The 15,154-nt window shown below is 46.4% G+C and overlaps 1 protein-coding gene across 1 annotated transcript in view; it reads left to right on the top strand.

Annotated features, from left to right (window-relative positions):
• LOC147898273 (uncharacterized) overlaps positions 1 to 13,568 on the top strand; it is a 36,908-nt gene extending 23,340 nt beyond the window's left edge. The window contains exon 4 of the mRNA XM_087379558.1: positions 12,572 to 13,568. Within this exon, the coding sequence (XP_087235684.1) occupies positions 12,572 to 12,813 (242 nt within the window). The 3' untranslated portion in view covers positions 12,814 to 13,568. The remainder of the gene's footprint in view (positions 1 to 12,571) is intronic.
• Positions 13,569 to 15,154: the final 1,586 nt, after the last annotated feature.

Here is a 15,154-nt window from a genome sequence, read left to right as displayed (position 1 = left end):
CTAGAATCTTGAAAAAGTGCCCAATAGAGTGATGGGTCTCCATTGAGACACTAGATTCCTATTACCCCCCTTTGGGATGAGATGAATGAGACCATCTGTAAGTGAGTCCGGCATCTCACCAGAGTCCCACACGCCCTGTAGGGCTGATGTGATGTGATCACCAACCTGCTCCCAAAAAGTAATAAAAAAGGAAGAGGTAAGTCCATCCGAACCTGGGCACTTGCCCTTGTGAAGGGCAAGTAATGCAGTCTTGAATCTTGCATTGGTGAAAGGTGCATCTAGAGAAACATACATCTCATCCTTCACCAGTACAGGGATACATTGCCAAATAACCTCTCTGGCATCATCTATAGCCTGTGTGCCCGGATCTGCAGTAAGAAGGGATGCAAAATAATATGAAGCTGCATGCATGGCAGCATCAGGATCTGACTGTAACACCCCGTCTGAGTCAACAAGCTGCGAGACACTATCTCTACTATGTCTGGGCCCATGAGTAGAGAAAAAGCATTTGTTGACCCTACCACCCATCTGAATCCAAAAGGATTCTCGTGCATGAAAGGCATATTCTGCTCTCTGATCCAACAATGTCTGCAAATGAGCCCTTGCTGCAGCAAGGCGCTCTTGAATCCAAGCATCTGTGGGCCTCTTCTGCTCTTTCCTCTGAAGGGACGCTAACTGCTGGCGTATACCAATCTCACGTTTGAGAATCTTGCGTCTCCTGGAATCAGCGACTGTATGATAATAGTCACTAATTTCTGATAAGGCTGCAGCTACCTGAGAAGGGCGGACAGCTCCACCTTATATGTGAGAAACCCAAATTTGTAAAATATCCTCCGTGAGGCTCTCCTCGGCATAAAAAGCATCCGAAATCTTGACACTGGGAGAACGTCCTCTCCGATGAGGCTCAAGGATCTGCAACACCACTGGAAAATGATCTGAGGTGGAAACCCCAGTAGAAATGTATACAGATCCTCCTCTGTCAAGTGCCCAATCGTCTACATAAAATGTGTCAATACGTGCATGAATGGGCATGTGTATTCTCCTGTTCGACCAAGAATACAGGAGTGACTGTGGCATCATCCAACCAAGTGTCTCTGCCACTGTACATAAAAAGAAAGGCATTTCAGGCTGCCCTCTCCAAAGAATGAATTCCACCCTGTTTGCCTCCCTTTTTGTTTGATGGCAACTCAACCATGTTGAAATCGCCTCCAATGATCCAAGAATCTGCAATGGGGGCCCAAGAGAGTAACTCCTTCCAAAGGGAGATCCGCTTCCCTCTGTTGTTGGGAGCATAAAGATTGAGAAGACCAATCTTACGCCCTCCAATCAAAATAATGATCCATTGAGCTCTAGAGGGGGAAATAATACCATGACCAGCAACCAAGGGGAGAATAGAGGAAGAGACCGAAATGCAAGTACCTCCCCTTGTGCCCATAGCAGGCGACCAGAAGGATGTCCTGAAAGCAGTTTGCCCGACTTAGAGCAATCACTTGCATCCAGATAAAAAAAATATCAATAGCACCTCCATAACACCTGGATGAAGCTAATTCTGGATCAGTTGCCTATGGGGATGGTGTGGAACTCCGCCTAGGCCCTGTATGTTCCATCTGACTATCCTCATTGACGGGAGGATGCTGGATGGAAAGGCTTACCCGACCTAGTAGAGGAGACCATCTTCCCTTGGTCTGAAACACTCCTGCTGAGGGCAGGAAACTCAACAGGTGAGAGGATCCCCACACCTGTTGAGGAAGATGCCCTATCAAAAGAAATCCCCATGACCGGGACCCCTAAGGTGGAGGGCACAAAGTCCTCATCATCCATGAAAGTCGCCGAATCTGCCAGTGCCGAAAAAGAGTTCCTGATAAGCAAGTCTGGCCGAGGAGTGCGAAGAAGACTTGCACTCGTGGAAGATGGAGGAGAAGGATCTGCCAGGCCTCTATCAGCAGAACTGGACCTGGGTGTTGAGGAGACCTGTGGTTGGACTGAAGAGGAATCTGGAGTCCTCATCTGTGCTGCACTTTCTCGGTCGTCTTGACTATGGTAGGAACAATCTGCGGGGAAGAAGTGCATGTAGCCCCCTCGTTGTCCGCAACCAAGGTGATTGGGGCTGGTGCATCTAAAGGCCCCTCTTGATGTGGAACTGTAGTGTCTGGGGCTGAAGCAACATCCACCTCTGGAGTCTAGAAGGCGTCTGTCTGAACAGGATCAAAGGTCTCCTCTTGAGGTAAGGGAGCGGCTCTGATAGCTCTCCACCGTAGTACTGGGTGTGCTGTAGGCATTGGGCGCTCTGCTGCCCCTGGTGGTTCTGGGGTGCGCGAAGCAAGGCGCCCTGCTGCTCTAGGGTGCTGGGGAGGTGCAGTCGGGGTAGTACTACGTGATGGAGCCGCACCAGAAGACCTCTTGGGTCTTTTTCTCTTCCTTGGGTAGTCTCTCTAGCTTAGTGCCCAAGGGTCCTACAAATCCTGCACTGGTCCTGTCTACCTGAAATCTCGACTCTTTGTTGAAAGAGAGAGCCGTCTGGACGTTGAAGCATGATGTGGTCATCTAAGATGCTAGGGTCAGAGACTATGACCCTAACACGAGGCACCCCATCTGCACTGACTGCCTCTGCCGAGGAAGAAGGCATGCCAGGAAGGGTGGGGATCTTAGTGACCACTCCGAATGTGGCTCCGATAGTGGCAAGCAGTTGATAGTAGACCTGAGGAAGACCAGGAAATCTAATGAACAGTGATGTGACTTGCTTGTCCTCCTTGATCGGATCAAAGCCCAAGGTGTAGGGTAAAAGAAAGATCCTCCTCGAACCCAAAGCTAGGGGATTAGCTTTGAGAACAAGGGTTGTGGACTCGTGGGAGTCGAAAATCACTTGGAAGAATCCACATCCCAGGAGTCGAATATCCCTGAGGTGTGGGGCGAGATCTCCTGGTAACGCCGCCAGCATCCCGTCTCTAGCTTGTGATCTGGAAGGGTGTAACCCAAAGATGCGGTTGAAAAGTGATGTAGAGCCCTCTAACTCCACATCTTTCTTGAGCTGCTGCAACTCGTCTTCTGAAAAAATGACGGTTCTCGTGGCCGGTGGAAGTGGACGGAGATTGGCTGAATGGGGATCCATTCGCCAATCGAAGTGAAAAGGCCGATTCCAACACTGAAAAAGCTTTGTCCGTGAAACTAGTGCCCAGGACGCCCTTGAACACAGGTGTAGGAAGAAGGAGAAAGGAGAGGGTAGGAGAGCGGGGAAGGGAAGGAGATAGGAAGGGGGCGGGGGAGGGGGAGGCTGCAGGTGGAGAGGGAGAGTGAGGGCGGGGGAGAGGAGAAGAGGGCGGGGGATAGGAGGGAGGGAGGGGGTGGGTTAGGAGGGAGGGAAGGGTCTGGCGGGGAGGGAAAGGGAGGGCGGGGGAGAGGAAAGGAGGGGGTGGAGAGGAAGGGAAAGAGGGAGGGGGGAGAGCGGGGGAGAGCGGAGGAGGGGGGGGGAGAGAGGGGGAGGGGTTGGGGAAGGGGCAAGGGGGGGAGAGGGAGGGCGGGGGAGGAGAAGGGGTTGGGGAGGGGGGGGGTAGGGGCAGCGGGGGGGGGGAGAGGGAGGGCGGGGGAGGAGAAGGGGGCGGGGGAAGGGGTAGGGGCAGCAGGGGGGAAAGGGAGAGCGGGGGAGGGGGCGGGTTAGGGGCAGCGGGGGGGGAGAGGGAGGGCGTGGGAGAGGGCGGGGAAAGGGGAGAAAGAAAGAAAGAAAGAAAGAAAGAAACTATTATTATCGTCCTCTGGGGGCCTAAAATCGACCCATGGGACCCAATGGAATGTTACAAAAAGTCTCCTTCTTTGAAGAAGGGTGGAGTGGACAGCTAGCATGTTGCTACCTGTGTAATACATTGGTCCCGGTATGCAAGGACCTTGGTAATGTAATTGCCCAAGGCTGCGAGGTGAGGATGGGAAAGCAAGCTCTCCAAACTGTTGTGATGCTGCGTGACATTGCTGAAATCTTCTCTTAGATGCTCATATCACGGAGAGAGGGAGGAGGGAGGGGGGGGTGGGGAGGGAGAGAAGCAGCGAGGGGAGGGAGAGGGGGGGCAGCGAGGGTGAGGGAGAGGGAGGGGGCTGGCTGAGAGAGGGGGAGGAGGGGGGCAGGTCCTCACGGGGAGAGGAGCAGCTCAACTCTTGACGTTTGATACATCAGCTTTTGGATTTTGCTGATTTTCACCTGCTAGGGTGCCAGAGATCTTGCCAGGGAATTTCATTTTTCCATGTTTGCTGATTTCCCAGGGTTTCCCGAGCTTCCGATCGGTTGATTGCTTTCCGAGAGCTTTCCTACTGCCTCAAAACCTTCAGATCCTTTTGTTTTGCGCAGCTGGCCTTTTTGTGTGCGAGGAACAACTAGGGCTGGTTGTTTGGCTGGTCTTTGTTCTACCTGGACTCCCGTGAAGGGTATCAAAGCTGTCAGGGCAGACTTGGCTGATTTCTTTTCTACCAGGACTCCCTTGAAGGGTATCAAAGGTGCCAAGTTAGAATTATCAGCAAGAATTGAAAGAAAGGCTGTCATGGGATATTACATTGGACTGGGATGCCTTTCTGTGATTGCATAGTAGGACGGAAGTGCCTATGAACGGATTATTCAGTTGGCTGATTTCGGGTTGATGCACAACGGTGCTTTTCTTGTATCTGGATGCCTTCTTAATAAATGATAAAGAAATGCCGAAAGGGGCGCTAAGTTTAGCACCAATATGGTGTCCCGCTTCACAACGGGGGCATTAGCTCCTTGTGTTTATTTTGTGATTATTTGGTGGGTGTTATTATTTTTTGGTTGGCTGTAATAATTCTGTGAGTGGCTGAAAATTAAGTATTTGCTGGTTGTTATCTGTTCGCTGCCCTTTGGAGATCTCGAAGGCCAGTTACGTGGACACCTAGCCAGGGACTGCCATCGAGGCCTGAGACGACCCCCCAAGAGCGGGATCGTTAGTGTGAGCCCTGCGCATGCAGCAGCAGCAGTCTCAGACCCCTTGGGTGGAGGATGAAAGTGGAGCATAAGAAGAAACCAAACAAAAAGACTCTGAAGAACCGACGAAGGAGAGCCTGGCTTAAAGTGAAGGCGAAAGCGGAGCGTGAGGCAGCTTCTCAGTCTCAGGGAGACTAGACTATGGAGGAGTATGCCCCCCCGGTAGGTCTCACTAGGGAAGGGACTAGGACACGCATGCAGCCACTCAGCAGTCGTAGGGCCCAAGAGGCGTCACTCGATAGAGTGACAGACTCGCTTCGCTGGTAGAGGAGGAGACCCTAGGCTCATAGGCCAGATCCCAGAGATCGGCTCTGTCCTCACCCCAAGCTTCTTCTTCCGCGACAGAGGAGACTGTCCCCCTCCCCCTCCCCCTCATGACCTCTCTCCGTTGCCACCAGTGAAGGCGAAAGTGGAGCGTGAGGCAGCCTCTCAATCTCAAGGAGACTAGACCATGGAGGAGGAGTATGTCCCCTCGGTAGGTCTCGCTAGGGAAGGGACCAAGACACACAGGCATCCACTTAGCAGTTGTAGGGTCCAAGAGGCTTGCGGAGCCACGCTCGATAGACTGACAGACTCGCATGGGCGGTAGAGGAGGAGGCCCTAGGCTCACAGGGCAGACCCTAGAGATCGGATTCGTCCTCAACCCAAGCTTCTTCTTCCGCGACAGGGGAGACTGCCCCTCGCCCCCTCCCCCTCATGACCTCTCTCCGCCGCCACTTCCCGCCCATGTTCTCCTTGCCCCCTGCCCCCTCGTCCAGTTGTCATCACCCTCACTACTCCCTCCCCCTCTAACCTGATAGTCCCCCTTCTTGCCCCTTTAGAATCTCGGGTTCCATCTTAGACCGTGAGTGGCTCGTCCTCAGCTCCCCAACTCGAGTTTCGGCGTCCTCTTCCGAGGGAGTTCTAGAGGAGGTTGGGGCTATGGAACTACCTAGAGATTTCGGGCTCCTATCCCTTGCCTCTAGTAGTGACGCTTTTGGTCTTGCAGTCTCGGAAAGGGGGTTCGATTAGTGCAGTGGGCTTCCATGCACATACAACGTGGAGGTTTGAGTTCGCCTCCACAGGGTGGAGAAGTGGACTCCACCATGTCAGACCACTCCCCGATAGTACTCCTAGAGCAGCCCCCAATTGGATTTTCCCAAAAGGGGATCTGCATTCCAGATAGCCTTTTACAAGAGGAGGTACAACGGGCAGTGGCTTCGATATGGCAGCCGTCGCTCGATAGGCCAGTTTAGGGATGCCGTTGCCTGACAGGCAGTTGAGGGATGCGATTCAGGGGAGCAATGAGGAGCTTCAATAATAGGCCTTGTATCGGAGACTTACGCTTCAAGAGTAGGAGAGCGTGCTGAGGCGGGATCTATCCTCCATTGAGAGACTAAGGGAGCACAACCCTGACTCTAAGTGGCTTCGAGACCGTCATGAGGTTGCGAGACTCGTCTTACGGGACACGGAGGTTCACAGAGCCGAGTTCCATCTCGAGCCAAATGGATCCATTGGGGGATAGGATGACCAGGTATTTCTTTCAGACTGCCGGGCCACACTCAACAGGGATTTAGTTGCAGTGGTTGCGGGATGCCCAGGGACAGATGCACTCAGACCCTCAAGAGATCCTTAAGATGACCACAACTTTCTGTCGACATTTGTTCAAGCAAACGTGGCGTCCTCTGAGGCACTTATAGCACGCGAGGCAGTTTGGGACCAAGTTTCTACAGTGTTCATGCCGACTTTGAGCAGGTCCCTGGAGGGGGCCAGGAGCTCAGGGAGGCACTCAAGGCCCTCCCCCCTACGAAGTGCCCAAGGGAAGACGGCTTGACCCCGACTTTCTTCCTGAGCTTGTGGGAGCACATTAGTACGCCTTTTCGTCTTGCTTGTCAGGAGATCTTTGACTCTGGGTCACTCCCATAGTCCATGAGTCGAGATTGGATATGCTTGATTCCGAAAGGGGGAGACAAGTCGGACATTCGTTAGTGAAGACCGATCACGCTTCTGGATACCGCATACAAGATCTTGCCCAAGGTCTTGAGCTTGCGGTTGGGACATCATTCACGACACGCAGCTATGTTTTGTGCTTTTTCTTGCTTTACGTGCTCGTCACATCACATGCACATTTCGGCACTTATATCACATACATTTTAGCCTCGGCATTAAAAATTTCAATCCACTTCTTGCACACATTTCAGCCTCTACATCGACACATCTGACCCAACACCTAAAACGAACAAAAGAAAAGGAATTATTTGCTACTTTTTCATCGCTCGACGATTGGTCTAGCTCTAGATCAGAGTAGAGTAGATCATGAATAGAGGAGAGAACTCCAAAGCAGCCAGGGTTTTTCGAGCATTAATAGGATTTTCCTTTTCTTTGGGGAAAAAAACATTAGAGTCGTCGTCAATCATAGGTCTTTGAACCCGCATTTGTTGCTCGGTCAGCGGCACCACCATCCTAGATCACAAACATGCCAGCTTTCTCAAACAATCTTGGCACAATTATTATACACCTGCTCCTCTAGAATCCACCAAGTGCCACGCTCCCAAGTTTTGCTTTGAATTTCAACTCGTATTCACTCTCGCAATATCCTTGAACAATGAGATCCCAGTGGCTGATTCACACAGATCTACAAGGCCAAGTGTCTTTCTAGAAATCTTGGACCGTGAGCTCTAGATGAGATTTAACTGAGTAATCATCTAGTAATAGTACCTTGTAGTCCCTCAATACTTGAGAAACACAAAGCAAAGACTTTTCTCATAGCATGCTCTCGGAGTCTGAATGTATGCAATGAATATACATATCGATGAATCCACCCATTTATATGCTTGCTTTGAACAAGCCAGGTACCTCATGGAGGCACCTACAACATCCCTCTATAACCCCTATAGTGCCATCTTTAGTGTCCCTGCATCCATTTGACTTTGATAGAGGTCCTTTCAAAGACACCTCCCTCATGCAAATGATATCAGCTTTGTTCCCAAAATAATATGAGTAAATGTTGCTGTCCTCCACCTTCACAAAGGTCATTGGTCCCTCTGGCTCATCAGAACATCACTCAGTCTCAGACATATACACAGGTACACTAAGATCTGCATACATGATCTCAGCAATACTTGAAGTCGTGACCACATTGGTTGCTAGTTTTGACTCATTTGACTCTTGATTGGACTCATTACTTCTCTTCTAATGAGCCGCCTTCTTTTTGTTGTCCTTCGCAAAAAACCTTGGCTGGTCACAGTAGAAGCATTTCTTCTTTTTCTTGCTTTTACTAGGTGAAGAGTCCTCATCATGAGGCTTAGTTGCAGGAAACGTTTAAAAAAGTTAGGAAACACCGTTTCCTAACGTTTTCAAAAGTGGGGCATTTCTGAAACTTGGAAACGTTTTAGAAATGCCTAATCTACAAGTGCGCCAAAAGAAAAGCCAACAAGAGCAGGTAGTGACAAGAGATGATGGCAGGCTCTTGCATTATCATGGTCAGTGCATAGTGAAGGTTTTAGAAGTAGCACAATACTCGGAGTAGATGATCTACATGAGTGACGACTAATTCGTCAATGCACTATATGAATCGCATCTTCAAGGATCATCTGCTCCATGCCCTCAATCGCTCGCCTTGCGCACATGTCTAGCTTATATGGTGCATGTTTTGTTTAATTGCTAACTTCTGTATGTGAGAAGAAATATACTTTATTCAGCCTACTCCTACTGTTTCCTATTAACTCAAATGGTGTTTCAGAAACGTTTCAAAACTACCACGTTTCTTGCGTGGAAACGTTTCGTGCAACATAGTCATGAGGTTTGTGATTCCTCTTTTTTTTGTTGGGCTTGTCGTTACCAGGCTTGTCTTGGTTTTTGTCGTACTTTCTCTTTCGAGCTTCTTCCTATAGAAGCAAGGGCACTAGCTCCTCGAAAGTAATGAGATACTCAATCCGTGATTGCATTTGGATCCGCTGGTGTCACCACTACCTCAGTCGCATTTGTGATATCTAGTGGCCTTGGCCCCACTTGTGTCGCTATCTCTCCAATCATCGGAACCACTAGATGACTTTGGATCTTCAACTTCCAAGGAAGGTAGCTGCCTCCGTCAAGGCTTACTTGATTCTCCAAAGCTTGAAATGGGCGTCTAACAGCCGTGACGGTTGACGAGGAAATGAAGGGCTTAGGAGTACACCTGTGTGAATCTTGATCGCCCTCCCTCTCGCAAGGGTACATGTCCTTTGGACATAGAAGTTTGATTTTTACAAGCTTGAATCGAGATCTCCTTCCTTAAATTTCCAGCACTTGTTAGTATTCCTTAGGACTTTGATAGCATGTTAAAAAATAGAGGTGAAGAGGATGCTTGTAAAGAAATTTCTAGAGGGAAATTATAGAAAAATGACCAGCTCTCTTGCCAAGCTTGGGAGATTGATAGTTAGAAACTAAGAAATTGTGGACCGAACATGATGCAAGCTAAGGTGTGACCTTGTTTAATCCGCTTATAGACATTGTCTATTGCCATATTGATGGTCAACCCATCGAATTGATAGGGCTTGGGTTAGCAAGGCCCCATGATCCATGTCCATTCCTCAACAAAACTTTATCTTGAAAATTAGAAATGCAAACCTTAACATTCCTTGTTCATCTCCATCGCTGTCCCGTTTGTCAATGGTGTGAGTGTGAATGGATGATATTGAGCTTGAGTTGGCAGCCTTAATGTCTTCACTAAGGTGGCTAAGGTCAAGGTCTTTTGATTCCTTTGTCAAACATAACGTGATCAATGTTGCTTGATGTCATAGTTACCAGGGAACGGGAACGTTTCGGGAACGTGGGGGGTCGGAACGGGAACGTATCGGGAAGAGGGAACAGGAACGGGAAAGGGAATGCCACGTCATATGACACATCATCAAATCACATGGAAACATACCAAAATATTCAAATAAAATGGGGGCTTGCAAGGGGGTTGAGTGGGTGAGAGGAGGGGCTGAGTGGTTGGAGCAGCAAACTACGGCCAAAATCATGGCCAAAAACAGCAATTAAGTGACTTCTACCACTCCTGTGACTTGTCAGAAGCTAGAACGCGGTTTGGGAACGCCGGAACGTCATTTGGGAACACTGGAATATCATTTGGGAACGTTCCCATGGAGTTCTCTCATCTGGGAACGTTCCTAGACGTTCTGGGACAATCCCGTATAGTATGCCTTCAAGGAACGGCGTTCCCACATTCCAGGAAGGCGGAACGGCGTTCCCTGGTAACTATGCTTGATGTGCCGTCTAATAATGAGTATTCCCTCTCTTTGAATTGGGAGGTGGATGAAAAAAAGGGAGGGTCATGGCCATGATGTAGGTGCCATGTGCATGAAGATGATGCTTTGACATAGGTGCATTCCTTCTGTAGTTCTTGCAATACAAAACTTCTTTTCCCTTTTCTTTGCATTCTCCCTTCATCATTGTTGAGTGGAGGTTGTTGAGGTCTTGCAAGAGGCCTTGAAAGAATGGCCATGTTTGGATATCAATTTTTTCTCTACCCTTTCAACATTAAATAAGCTTCATCCAATGTCTTTGGAGATAACAACTTTACTGCTTGTTGAATGTGAGGGGGGAGATCCTGTACATACTTGATGGTGAAGTTATTCAAGTGTCTTCAAGGGTAATTGTGAAAGCTCTCTTAGACTTGTTATCCATATCTTGTCTAAAGAACTACCAATAGTGGAGCAACTTCTCTATGTATCCCAAGGGCACAAACGTCTCTTTAATGGTTTTAAACATAGCTTCCCATGTGTTTATGGAAGCAATGTAAAGATTGACAGTCTTAAATAAAGGCCAATTTTTGAAGTAGAGGGAAAGATTCACGACTCATAGCGTTATTATGCTCTAGAAGAACTGGTGTGATCTTAAATAGGGCGAGGATGGTCTCAAGCCTTTCTGCAAGTGGATGCTGTACTCTACCTATCAGGTGTGTGATTTGTAGGAGTTAGTTTTTGACTGATTTTGGCAGAATGATGAATCTATCAGATTAAGGAAGCTCAATGAGTTAAGAATTAGATCATCTTGAAGGCAGCTCCAATTTGATTGATGGTTGCTTTGAGCACTCCACAAGCTAGGAGGATGTTAAAGGGGAGGGAGCTAGGATCAACACATTGCATCCCTCGCTTCATGTAGATTCTCTGCTTCTCAAGACCTCTCAACATTTTGGTTCCATTAGCTCCTACTTTGCACCATTTGAGCAACCCAGATTTTAGTTGCCTTGGTCCTCATGGAGGCGTGGTCAATGTCCAATGATTAAGTGATGATACCAAAGGAGGAAAAAGACCAAATGAGCATTTTTATAGAGGGCTACAGCCTACATTGAAGGAGTGTCTTAGTGGTCTCTGTAGAGGTAAGATCGGGAAGAAACATGCCTCATCGAGAAACGTGGCTGTCCTAAAGGGAGAGACTTTCTTAGAACCAATCCCATAAAACCCTAATCACACAATGGTGTTTCTGCAATGTAAGCTCTACCTAACACCCCCCCCCCCCTTGGGGCAGGCCAAACACCAAAACAGAAAGGATGTGTTACATTGTTCCTGCCATGTAAGTTCTAACCTAATGGCATCCCCCACCACAACCACACGTGCGTGCACACACACACACACACCCCACACGTGTGTGTGAGCACACACACATACAACCCCCAAAACAGAAAGAAGATCAAAGTATATATGCAGGAGCGAGTGCATAGTTCAATGTTCAACCTTAACGTGACTCTTAATCTAGGCAGTACCCTAATTTGAAAATGATGAATATAGGCTTTATCATGAGTTTGATCTTTAGACCTACCGATTTCAAATGATGACCCTTACGACACTCCTTGGGGGTGACTATAAAAGCCATGAGAATACACAGCTTTACATGAGCGGAAAGGTACTTTCACTGTGTCGATTGGACATTGCATTTTAGTGCACAGTACACAGGCATCTGATAACATTTAAGTGCTACACTAAGTGCAGCTGCGTTTGCATTTATGCAAATTGCAATATTAGCTGAAATGTTTCTAGACTCTGAAGTGTTTGACATGGTAAGAAGAGACTTTCCCTATTGTCATTCCTATTGCATACGAAAGTCCATTATCAGAATGTCCCTGCATTTCTGATCTTCTGTGCAATGCTTTCTTGTCTTTTGATAGTTCAATAAGCTATTGATAGTACGATGTTAGGGGGGGGCAGCTTATACTTGGGTAGTAATGAGGTTGTATGCCGTTTCTAAAGGAAAGGATCTTATTAGTGACTGCTGGACAGATTTGAGTTTATTAGGTTCTACTTTGGTGCTCCTGTACGAGAGGGGAATTAAACTATTGATGCATCAAACAGTGCGCACACATACCAGTACTGATGTCTTGAGTTACAGCTTCAGAAAGCAGCATCACCTTTCAATTTCGTCATTTCTTTGCATTCGTACATGTTTACTGTGTACGAAGGGAGAGTAATTTGCCAGAATATTTCTCTGAGCTGATTTATGGCGTGTTTTTAAATATCCACACAAAGAGGATTCATATGGTTAAGCAGCAGAATTTGTGTCTAAGCTTCAAAAGTCCGCATGATTTGTACTAAGAAGATCTGGAGATTTTGATCGGCTATTTCTGATTGTGTCCAGGTACAAAACAGGTGAAGGAGTTGTGCAAACAGCTTAGGACGGAAACTGTCTCGTTAGCCAAGCAGAAGAAAGTAGATGATGGCCCATCGACTACTAAAGAAAATGGGGAAGATTCAATTGCTAGAAGGCAAATAGAAGCACCTATCTCTGTTGATGATTCTGGGCCATCATTAGTGGGTTGCTCACCAGATGGGTGGAACTTCATTTTATATCGAAATTTATCTAGGAAAGATATTGCTTGAAGCACAATGCTCTGTGCCTTATGTAAGAATGCAAAGGATTACAGAGATGCACACTCACCAACGAAATGGTCAACTTTTTAAGTTATTTTGGTCTGGAAGCATGTGCCTTCCTGAACCAATTTTCAGGGGGTCAATGTTTTGACATGGGTTCAGGTGGGCTTCAGGATGCCAATATTAACAGTTGATGGTGAGCACATAGTGAGAAAGAAGAAGAAAGATTCTAATGTCATCCTGTAGTGCCAGTCTCTACTATATCCACAAGAGGACTGGGCTTGATGTGCTTCTTCTGCACTGGATCAAAGCCTCCTGGATTGACAGTATAAATTTGTAAAAAAGACTGATTCAGTGGCCAACCTTGCAAATCTAGGGTAGTCTTTGTTGTCCAAGACTTATCTCTGCTGGTGATTTAACGGCCTCAAAAGCACATTTGTCCTGTAAGTCGGGGAAGGCTATTTAACTTATTATTATCTTGTGATGTTTTCTTGCCTGCAATCAGGCCGGCCATTGTTTATGCTTCAAAGACATCTCTTTGTGTGAACTTGGAAGACATTTACAGGGTACAAGAAATACCAAGTGTTATCAGAATTGAGAAAATAGGGGAGTTCTGTAGTTAGATTTGGCTTTCATCAGACTGCAAGTTGTAACCCATGGAAAGCATGTCAGGCCAGGGATCAGCTTCCTGAACATTAATATCAGTCATTAATTTTGTTGTAAAATTTTCCTTCTGCTGTACCCTTCATTAAATTTTATCCCTAGTGCATATTGTGCTTAGTGAAGACTTTCGTTCTTCTGTAGTCCTTTTCCTTGTATAGAGCTGTTGTATGAATCAATGTAACACAAACTGACGGATCATGTTTTAAAAGACTATCCACCATCACTCATAATAACTGAGTATGTAAAAGTAACATTCTTGCATATTGTTGTGCTATCCTAGACCTTTTATGTTATTTCTGAAACATTTCTGAAACATCTTTGAGTGTATGGCATAACTTAATCTTGTTGTCATTGTTTGAAGTCGGGTACCATTCTGAAGATTAGGTATTTCCTTCTTGACTGAAGATAAAATTTTCATAATAGATTGCATACATCCTTGTTTGATAACCTTTCTTGTCATTTGAGTGCAAAAGACCCTCTTGTTAGAGAAAATCTTTTGTTAGTGTCGATGTTTCCTGATCAATTTGAGATTTCAAGGGCAAATAATGCGGAAAAAACTTTTTATTTTAATTTTAAAATAGTCAGGTTAAAGGACTTAACATGAATTTATTCAGTATTAGATGTGTTAAAAGTACATGAATAATCAAGAAAGCAGAAATCTCTTCCAAAGTTCCTTGTTGAGAAATGAACACATACCAATATATGGTCTTGAGCTGGCATGGTTTGCATTTCTACTATCCCTTTCTCATTACCTTCTTGATTGATACTCGAATGTGTGCTTTTGGGCCGAAATACGTATGACACTATGCTCTGTATTGATCTCTAAACTATCTTATGAGAATTTCAGAGGTAATGCAGTCTACAAATAATGACAACTTTCATTGAGGGTGTGATGCATAATGCAAATAAGGAATTTACTGATGAGCGAAGAACTCAGCACGTAGCTCTACGGTTTTTCGATCCTTGACATACAGATGGGTGCATCCGAGTTGCTCATGATCTTGTGCAATTGCTCATTATATTTCCAAATGATCATTGTGGCCACTCGGACCATGGGCCAACAAAAGTAGATTTCAAATATGCTTGATAGACGTAGATGTGGCAACACCTTTCCCACTCCGTTCTACGGCTCTACGTACTTTGATCCTGGATAGAGATAGAGAGATGCATCTAGAAGCAAATTGGTTGTCGATTGTATTAGCTGAAAGGGATCATACCTCAAGTTATTTGATTTAGATTGTGTTTAGAAGCGGATTAAATGGACATCTCATTCCATTGTATTATAGGCTTGGCATGGGTTGCAATTAAATTCATAGTGAGAGAAGTTAAAATGTATTTTTTGGCTCAACAACATATACTCAAAGACATGAGGATAGTTTGGCTTAAAAAAAAATAAGGTGTATGATTTGACTCCTTTATTCTAGGTCAAAAAGCTCCTTATGTTTTGACATTTGGAGCTCGTGATATCACTATTTGAAATTTGTTCATTCTTATATATTTGGGAGAGAGAGAGAGAGAGAGAGAGAGAGAGAGAGGTTAATGCTTGCGGAAGATCTCACGGGTCTATGAGGCAAAGTACAAACACCAAAAAGTGACTTACTACATTTGGAGAACCAAAGAATTGGGGGAGTGCATAATGCTCAACTCATCCCTAGTTATTATAGAGCATGCTACATTCTAATACTAT

This window comes from Dipteris shenzhenensis, chromosome 9 (assembly GCF_047967505.1).
Source record: "Dipteris shenzhenensis isolate YYH24624 ecotype China chromosome 9, Dip_SZ_1.0, whole genome shotgun sequence".
NCBI lineage: Eukaryota > Viridiplantae > Streptophyta > Polypodiopsida > Gleicheniales > Dipteridaceae > Dipteris > Dipteris shenzhenensis.
This window is presented reverse-complemented; position numbering and strand designations above follow the sequence as displayed.